This window comes from Mytilus californianus, unplaced genomic scaffold (genome assembly GCF_021869535.1).
Source record: "Mytilus californianus isolate M0D057914Y unplaced genomic scaffold, xbMytCali1.0.p SCAF_12, whole genome shotgun sequence".
NCBI lineage: Eukaryota > Metazoa > Mollusca > Bivalvia > Mytilida > Mytilidae > Mytilus > Mytilus californianus.
This window is the reverse complement of record NW_026262604.1, coordinates 34808164-34818674: the sequence shown is the minus strand read 5'-3', so window position 1 is coordinate 34818674 and position 10511 is coordinate 34808164. Positions and strand designations below refer to the sequence as shown.

General features: G+C 42.3%; 1 protein-coding gene across 1 annotated transcript; it reads right to left on the bottom strand.

The window, feature by feature from the left end:
- Window positions 1–9547: 9547 nt before the first annotated feature.
- LOC127722413 (uncharacterized) lies at window positions 9548–10135 on the bottom strand. The gene has a single exon (XM_052229284.1). The coding sequence runs from the start codon at window positions 10133–10135 to the stop codon at window positions 9548–9550; it is 588 nt and encodes a 195-aa protein (XP_052085244.1).
- Between the last annotated feature and the right edge of the window lie 376 nt (window positions 10136–10511).

Below are 10511 nucleotides of genomic sequence, written 5' to 3'. Positions count from 1 at the left end.
GATTAAATAACGGTCAAGTATAGGATTTTGCAAAATATAACTTGGGAGAATTTATGTAAGGAAATGATTAAATGTGAATATTGTATGTTGTCTTGCATAAATATAATTGCATAAATATATGTTTTAATGCGAATTAAGATATGAACACTTTATCGCCTCACTGAATTAAGAAACAAGAGACTCGGGTCCTAGAACCCGGAAGTAGTTGTTGTTATGTGGTCTTGGTATCTTTCGTAGATTAATAACTTGGTTTGACTTTGAATCTGAACTATTCTATTGGTATGTTGTTGTGGTATTCGTTGGTACTAAGCCAGACCCTGCCGGAAGTTGCCCGATCCCATGATGCCTTCTCTCTTTTTCCGGTAAACCAAAATCAAGACAACAGTCACCAAATTATACCAGAAAGCCATCTAAGCGATCAACGCCAAGAAGCGTCTTGGGTAAGTTCATATATTTACTCGGGATCACAACATTGGCGCTGCGAGCACTAATTTGCGTGGTGATTTGCAATATAGGGCTCATTTTGTGAGTTGAGGCGAGGTTCGCTTCAACAGAATTTCCCGCGGTAAAGGATTCGGGGGAAACCTTTGCCGATCGTTTTTTGTTGTGTAATACTCTGGGAGAGCATATTACATAACATCACAGGGGTTTTGCAGCGCGGTAGAACCCCTGTTTTTAGCGTAGTATTGAGTATTTGTTGTTTTTTCGTATTTTCAAGACGACTTGGATCACGTGACCTGGGAGGAACGGGGAACCAGTCGTGTTGTTATTGTTCTGTTTACCTCTGATAACTGCAGACCAGAAGGACGGGTTACCAGTCGTATTATTGTTCTGTTCGCTTCCGCTACTAACCGCAGACCAGAAGGACGGGTTACCCAAAGCGGAAGTATTTGTTATTCAATAAAATAAAATAAAATAAAACCATCTGTATTATTAAAAGTGTTGGTTGTTGTTGTTTATTGATAAATAAATAAACTTTGTTGAAAATCAGTGTTAATTGTTTACAGTTACAATGTCCATTATAAACATAAACACTTGTAGCTTTCAAGAGTTACTTCAGCTCCCAGGTATAGGAATTAAAACTGGGGAGCAAATTATGGACATAAGGGAGGGCAAGGGCTTTGTGACTGAGTCAGACCTAGCCACAATTTCCCATCTACGAGTGACAATGGCCCTCTTGTCCAGACTTGACTTCAATCAAAATGGGGGTGGCCAAAATAGTGGGCCACCACCTAAGGCCCAAGGCAGGCATAATGAAATGTTGAGCAGGGTTAACACACTAATAGATGGGGGACACGTTGCCTCACAAAGCACCCCCTCACGGGTACATGTCCAATCAGCATTTAAGCAAGAGGCATGGCATCAGGGGCAAAGTCCCGGGCCCAGTCAGATGGACTCTGCCTTTCTTGAGTGTAGCCCATATCCCGGGGATGCTGGAGCTAGACCTAAGACCCCCGAAAATTGGGATGGGGGATTCAGGGAACAAATTACAAAAAATGAGTGGAGTCAACCTATTATGGGTGACCCAAACCAAGGTAATCCCCAACATCAAGGGAGTAGTATTAAGACCAAACAGCACTGGCCAGGGAAAGCCAGTGCATGGGACAAAACCGTCCCAACCAAAAGGGGCGCACCTTCATACCCCATGGGTCACACAATTAACTATGCAGGTCAGGGGTCAGCACCCTGTACCCAACCAGCTCACACTGGTGGGAGACAGTATGAAACACCCCGGGTATGGCAAGTGGCAAGACAATAGGGGCGAGGACTCCAGAAAAGCTCCAGCCCCAATGTATGAAGAAAGACCAAACAACAGGGGTGAGGACCAAAGGCGGACCCCTGCCTGTGCCTATGGGGATAGGCAATCCCATAATCCGTACAACCAAGGGTATACACCGGTGCCCCCACAAGGGGTCTACACCGGTGCCCCCACAAGGGGTCTACACCGGGGGAAGCTACGGGCAACATGCTTACCCAATGCCACACAATGAGGATAGGCCCAGGGAAATCATAAGGGGACCTGACAGCAGAGGTGGGGCACGAGCAACTTTAGGTGCAGTCTCTAAAGTTAGCAATGCCCCAAAAAATATTAAGTATGACGGGTAGGGCAACTGGCAGGCCTTTTTCACAAAATTTGCAAGGTACGCAGAGGTTTGTGAATGGGGTCCGCAGGAATGTAAAGACCAACTTTGCTGGTGCCTTGAGGGGAAGGCCAGCGAGTATTATGCCCTCATAACGGAAAGAGACAGGGAGGTGAGTTATAAGGAGCTTGTGGAGAAGCTCCACAAGCGCTTTGGTTTCAAGGCACTCCCTGAGACCGCCCGGGTCCAGTTCAACAATGCCCGGCAAGCCCCTGAGGAGTCTCTCGAGGACTGGGCTGATCGGGTGTTGTCCTTGGCCACCAGGGCCTTTAGAAACCTCCCTGATGACTATATGTATGAGCAGGCCGTAATGCGGCTGTGCCAGGGTATTGAAAACAAAGAGTTGGGGGTGCAAGTCTCAAATCTCCAGCCCCAAAGCATAGAGGAGGCCGTAGATAAAATACGGCTATTCCAGCACAATACCCAGGCAATATATGGGAAGCCAACTAGGCGTGAGGTTAGGCAGGTAATGGGTGGCCGGTATGACGACCACCCAGAGGTGTTCCATGAGTACCAGGTACCGCAGGTAAGGGCTACTATGGCCCCTGAGAGGGCCCCAGCGAGTACTTGGAAAAGTGAATTGGAATAGCCAATAAAAAATTTGAAAATAAGTTGGGTCAAGTGCATGAGAAATTGGATGACATGATGGACCAATTTAGGAAACTCCTCACTCGCCCTCTGGCAAGAAGCCCCTCACCGGGCGGACGGCCAGCTACAGGAGAATGTTTCCACTGTGGGGAGAGAGGACATTTCAAACGGGACTGCCCAAAATTTAGGGGAAGGTCACAATCAAGAAGCCCATCCCCATATCGAGGGTCTGTGCGTGAAAGTGTATGTTATCACTGCTATAAGCCTGGGCATATTCGAATTGAGTGCCCAGATCTGCGGTCTAAAGAGAGAACTGTCACTTTTGCTGACCAAACTCGTACAACACCAAATTCGTTAAACTCCAACGGGGCAGCTCCACAGGTCAGAGCAAGCCCCCAAAAATAGAGTCTGGCCTGTCAACAGATGTGCAGTTTAGGGATCAAAATGTGGGGGAAGTGACCTTGGGATATCATGGTCTAGAATCAGTTTGTCAGGGGAAAGAGGTAATGCCCATAAAAATACAAGAGGCAGAGGGAGTGTTATCATTAGAGTCTGAAGGGGAGGGCACCCTGGACACAGAGTCTGAAGGGGAGGGCACCCAGGACACAGAGTCTGTAATTAAACTAGCGCCTGAGTGCCCATTAGAGGATAAGGAGAATGCTTCCTCCGATTCAGAGGAGGAAGTCATTCAAGACCATGGAGTTGACCGTCACTTGTCAAAAACACTGATATATGTGTTGCGGCATGGTGCCAGTAAATGGGGACTCAAGGTTCTCCCTGGGGGATTTGTGTATGTTGATGAGCTCCTGTCTAGGCACCCAGGGTTGTCGGGGTACACCCTTAAGGAGCTCACCCGTTTGGTTGGGGTAGACGTGGACAAACGTTTCACTTTAGAGAGGGACCAAGATCATGGTTGGTGGAAAATAAAGGCAAACCAGGGGCATTCCATTGAAGTGGGATCTTTTGGTATGCCCTCAGTAGAGGAAAACACTGTTGCCCATGCCTACCACTACACAACCATGCTTGCCTGGGGGGGATATAGAAGAGGAAGGATTGAGACGGATGAATAGACAGCACATTCATCTATTGAGTGAGGTACCCCCTACCTTCAAGCCTCATTGGGAAGTACAGATAATGAAAGATGTACCAAGGGCTCAGGCCGAGGGTTACGAGTTCTTTTGGGCACCCAGTAGGGCTATATTATGCCCAGGTAACCAGGCAGGAGTCCTGCCCGTCAAGTTCTTTATGGGGGTTGTTCATCTAGACCCTGGAGAACAAATCAAATTTGGACGCCCTATTGTTCAGTCAGTGCTTACCAAAGATCAGGGGGACCCTGGGGGTGAGGAGAGGGGAGAAATATCAGGGAGCTTATGGTTTGAACGCGAAGATACAAGCCCGGCAGCAGTAACTATGGCCAGTTATGGAGAACCCCAGGGTAACTGGGACTCCACTGAAGGCCATAGCCCTCTCAGGGCGGTAAGAACCATTGATAATGACCTAGAAAATAATGAGGAAGCCCATAACAGTGGGGCCTCCTCTTCAGAGGGGGAAGCAGACACCACATTAGTGGATGAGGAGAACGATTGTGAGATAGTCACTGTCTGTCAGCTCCGTTCCGGAACGGTATTTAGGGTACCCATTAAAGTTCAGGGGCAGAGTTTGTTTGCCGTAGTGGACACTGCGGCAGAAGTGACCCTTATATCAGAAGAGGTATACAGGTCCCTAAAATCTGTCCCACCCATCCTCAGGGAAGTCATCATGAATACAGCAGGAAAGGGGATGCAAATGAACGGGTATGTTGTCGGGCCCGTGAATTTGGAACTGGGTTCCAATCTTATACAGACAAATCTGTACGTGGCCCATATAGAGGACGACATGCTGTTGGGTTTTGACTTATTAAGGGTACATTGTATCGACTTACAAATGTCCGATGGACAGCTGCGGGTAGGGGACGAGGTCATACCCATGACTATGGGTAAGGTCGGGCAGGCACCCAGGGTAGCTAATGTGACAATACGTAATAAAATTACGGTGCCGCCCAATTCAGTGATGAAGCTCAGCTGTCAGGTCAACTGCGAAATGCCAAGTTACATTGTCGAGGCAGGCAGTCACTCTGGTCTTTTGGTTCCCCGCACTTTACATGCAGGGGGGAGCCAACCAGTAGTGTGTCTGATAAATACTTCAGATAAGCATGTACATGTGCATCAGGGGAAATTAATTGCCCAGGCAGTAGAGGTGGAGCCCATAGAGGTCCCCGCAAAGGTACGAGTAGTAGGTACAGGGGTGGGTACTGGCTCAACAGAGTCGGACCAGGGAGTCACAGAGCATCTCAGGGACCTCCTTGATCGCTCCAAGGCACTACCGGGAAGCCAAGAGCAAGAAGCCTTGGCATCTCTGTTAAGGTAGTACGGGGATGTCTTTGCAGCAAGTGAGTTTGATTTGGGGAACTTTTCGACCATTGAGCACCAAATTGACACTGCGGGACACCCCCCAATAAAGCAACGAATGAGAAGAACCCCTATTGGGTTTGCTCAAGAGGAGGAGACCCACTTAAAGAAAATGTTGGAGGCAGGGGGTCATTCAGCCTTCAGTTTCTGAATGGTGCTCTGCCCCAGTACTGGTAAGAAAAAGGGACGGGGGGTCAGGTGGTGCATTGACTATAGGGCTTTGAATGCTACCTGTGTAAAGGACGTATTTCCTTTAGCGTTAGTAGAAGAGTGCCTGGATACCCTTGCAGGGAATCGATGGTACTCTAAGCTGGACGCTAACTCAGCGTATTGGCAAGTGAAAATCAAGAAGGAGGATAGGTCTAAAACCGCATTTATTTCAAAATACGGCCTTTTTGAGTTTGCCAGGATGGCATTTGGGCTCTGTAATGCCCCAGCTACTTATGCCAGGGTCATAAGCTTGGTTCTAAGGGGGTTAACCTGGGATATAGTGTTGGCCTTTCTGGATGACATTTTGGTTCTGGGCAATCTAATTAAAATTAAATCTCCGCACTTGCTCCTCGTTGTTTATATGTCGCGCGTGGGAGATCTAACAACAGCCGGTTGAGGGTCATGTCTAGGGTCAAATTTGCTGTAGCCAATCAGCGAAGGTGCTACAAAGTGTTAGGGTATTGGACTGGCATAGGAGTCTTAGTAGCGTCTAGAGGTCTTCCGAATGTATATAAACAAAAATGGCAGCCCCCATGCGAAAAACGTTTCGTAACATACAACTGTAATAATAGTTTGTATTATTGCCTTCCGAGGTTAAAATGGCATCAAGTGAAGTATGCACTCCAAGGAAAATATCAGTATGAACAAACATTTGTGTTTTATGCGGTTTTTCTTTCATCCAGATAGAAATCTCCTCAACGGGAGAACGTGTTGAAAAAAAACTGTTCAAACTGAAACTTCAGCAGAACTCAGAGAGAATCGCAATAATTTCTAGTGTTGTTACTGGTTTTGAAGTAAACGCCGAAGTAGACAATGACAATGGCTTCTGTATTAAATGTTTGAGAAAAGTCCAACAGTCAATCAAATTAAAGAAAGATGCATTAAAAATTCAAGAAGAACTAAGTGACTAACTTCGGGTGTCTTATCACCTGACCAATCAGAAAGATTAATTGCTAATAGATTTGTTAATCTGCAAGGAGGAACAAACAATAAAATAAGCTTAGATGAACACTTGAGAGATGTTGAACAAGGATACAAAAGTAACATGTTCAGGACATCAGACAAAGGAAAGTATCCTTCAACCCTCACCTAGTTAATTTTGCAAGCCATTTTGATAAAATTACCAATTTAACAGGAAAGAAGGGGTTCCACCATATACGGTCATACCAAGCTGATGTTCAGAAAATTGCAAAAGACCTACTACAAGAAAATGTACTACATGTAACATATAAAACTTCAAGAATAATAACAATTAAGTGCAAGGAGCTAAAAAAAGACAAAAACCCATTTGACAGTGCATTTATAGGACTTCGTACATTGATTCATCGCCGTGACATCAACCAACAGTCCCCTTCCATCGCCTTCAAATCCACATATTTGAAAAATATTGCTTGGAATTAAATTATTGTGAATAAAGTGTGCAGGTTTGATTTTCTCTTAAGTCATAACCTTAATTAGCTGGTACTTTTTTAGTAGTTTGTTGCTGATATTAAAGTGTCATAAGTCAATGAGACATCAACCCAACAAACAAAGTAATGAAATACTTTCAGTTTAGTTGCAGAATATCATGGTCATTTTGATTAGGCAGCATAACTACCTACAAAAACATGTTTATAAAAATGTGGCCTGATTTCTAATGAGACAACTATTCAAAAGGGACCAACTTATTTTTCTGTATTAAAGTTCACAGTTCCACCTCTGACTTTGAGTAAAACCTATAGCAAGCTGTACAAAGACCCGAAATGACTTTATGAAAACATCAAGCACGTTTGTACAAAAAAAAATATTTAAAAATGAGATAAAAACCAAACTTTTACAGATTTGTTCACAAGGCGACCAGCATGCAGATATATACCCTATATGTACTGGTAAAGAGCTGTTGATAAAACTTATACAAGGTGGTGTTGGTTAAATGTGCTTTCCTGAGTGATGAAGTTATAAGTGCACATTATTTGGTTCAATTTCTATCTTAGTCAAATTAAACAAGAGTAACTTAATATAATAAAATGCTCTGCTGGGCCCAGCTTGATACGACTGCAGAGGTCGAACCCTGAACAGTTGGGGCAAGTATGGACACAACAGTCAAGCTTGATACAGCACTGAATTTGGATTGTGATTAAATATTTGACACAGCATAGGTTTCTGACACAGAATAAATGTGGTCTAAGAACTTATAAATTTTTAATTTACCTATTCAAACACAAGTTATTGACTGGAAACTAGAAAAATGCTTGTTTTTTGGCCCCTTTTTGGTTCAAAATTCCTAAACATTTAGGGAAATTATCCCCAAACTCAAACCTAGCTTTCCCTTTGTGATATGGAACCTTGTAGTACAATTTCAGAAAGATCCATACACTTACACACAAGTTATTGTCATGAAACTAGAAAAATACTTGTTTTTTGCCCCTTAATTACTAAAATTTTGAGGCAATTACCCCCATAATCAATCCCAGCCTTCCCTTTGTGATATGGAACCTTGTGGTACAATGTCAGAGAGATCCATACACTAACACACAAGTAATGTCTGGAAGTTACAAAAATGCTTATTGCTGGCCCCTAATTCCTGAACTGTTGGTACCATAACCCCCAAAATCAATCCCCACCTTACTTTTGTGGTATTGAACCTTATGGTAAAATTTCATGGAGATCCATTTACTTAAACTAAAGTAAGAGTGCGAAAACCAATGTGTCTTCGGACGACGACGCCAACGTCATACCAATATACGACCGCTGCGCAAAATTATTTTGTGGTCGTATAAAAAAGAAGATGTGGTATTAAGTCTATATTTGACTGTTTTCTTGATGAACACATTGGTCTTGAACAAAGTTGTAAGTAAGATATAGTCCCACTTCATGTTATTGTCTTGAATATGCATGAAATATTTGCCACTGAAACCCAAGTGAAGAAATCAATAATCAATCAACCTGTCAATGTTTATTTTGAGCAAAAATAATCATCCTCTATGTATACTGTTGGCTACACCAAGTTAAATACAATGAGTTTGCTATATAGAACAAATATAACATCATCAAGAACAATGAACAAAAAGGTCAAAGTCATACATGTCATATGAACCATGCCAAAACTTAGCACAAAAGGACATACATCAATAGCAATAATTCTATACACCAAAGATAGTTGACTTGTTGATCAATAAACCATGAAAAGTCAAGGTCAAAAACCAACCAGAGTGATTTTTATAGTTCGTTCCTGTGTTGTACTGTTACACCACTGTCCCAGGTTAGGATCCTGCTAACATGTTTAACCCCGCCACATTATGTATGTATGTGCCTGTCCTAAATCAGGAGCCTTAAGGTAATTCAGTGGTTGTCGTTTGTTTATGTGTTACATATTTGTTTTTCGTTCATTTTTTGTACATAAATTAGGCCGTTAGTTTTCTTGTTTCAATTGTTTTACATTTGTCATTTCAGGGCCTTTTATAGCTGACTATGCGGTATCGGCTTTGCTCATTGTTGAAGGCCGTACAGTGACCTATAGTTGTTACTTTCTGTGTCATTTGGTCTCTTGTGGAGAGTTGTCTAATCATGCTCATTGGCTATCATTCCACATCTTCTTTTTATATAACATGTACATCTTACAATAATTCCACACCAAATATATTTTTCTGTTTGTTTATCATGTTTATAGTAATCGAGATGCAGACTTGACCCCTAATATTATTATATGCTTGTTTCATGAAATGAGGTCAAGATTAGGCGAATCTGCAACCATATCTGACGGACATGACAGACATGGTTTTCTCTTTTGAATTTTTTCATATTTTTCTGGTCGGGGCCTTTTGTAGCCGACTAAAGGCATGGGTTTTTCTCGTTGTTCTACAATTGCTTATATCAAGTTATTGAAAAGTCTGGAGGGTACTAGTTGTCTGATTGGCAATCATACCGCATCTCTTTATTTTTAAGATGAAAAAAAGTAAATATCTTATGATGTGTGTCAATCAGTTACTGTCTCATTTGTTTTTATACGCTACATCTCTTTTTAGTCCCATTGACAGCTGCAGGCATGACATGAACCCAGATCTAGAGTGGCAATACAGCAATTGTAAGGGGGTTCAAAGTCAAAAAAATTTGAAGAGTCTAAAGTTGAATAAGTAACAGAAACCAGATACTGAAAAATTAAATAAATAAATATCAACTGTTTTAATCATCTTGTATTTCTAATAAAGCCATATCAAGATCTTCGAAGTATTCATAGGCCGACAAATTGTAGTCTTCAGTATCGCTATCTGAAACAGCAGAATCTTCTTGCTCCTCGAGCTCCTCAACAACTTGTTCTGACAGAAATAACTTCTCAAGAGGTAACATATCACAGGATTCACAATTACAAGACTTAGTACACAAGTCACGGTATGAATGTTTCCTGCTTTCTTTCTTCATCAAATCATCCAAGTCTGAATTTCTGAGGAAATTACACATCAGATCCTTTCTCCTACAATCTTTAGCTTTAAGAATTGCCTTAACTTCCGGTTTCAACTTCTGCAAGTGGTATCCATTGTATAGGATAATGGCAACTGATGGATTTCCATCCCTCCCCACTCGCCCTATTTCTTGCAGCAAATCTACCAGATTATTTGGAGGTCCAAATAATACCACTCCACTACACTTTTTTACATCTAAACCCATTCCCAGGGCACTGGTTGACAAAATAAGTCTCAAATCACTACTTTCCTCCTTCAATGCATTAATTATGATGTTTTTGTTAACATCTGGAGTTTCAGAATGGAACATCTCAATATACTTGGCACAATGTGGCAATTCTGTTACAATGTATTTATAAAGTTTGGAAGTGTCATTTATCGATGAACAATACAAAAGTGTACGTGGGAAGTCCTGACTTTTTTCATCTAATGCATCTACTAACCATGTCATTCCAATTTCAATTTAATTTTTAATTTTGGAAGATACTAGTTTAATATTAGACTTGTTTGGTGATAAATTAATTTCTGTTGTGTCCTCCACTAGCTGCAATATTTTCATGACTTTTTTCCTAAAGCTTACAGTGCAAGTTGCACTTAAAGCCAATACTGTAGCATCGGAAAAGAGAAAACCATTTTCGAAAAGCCTTTTTTTCTGTCTCCTTCATCTTGGCCCCTGAAAGAAAAAT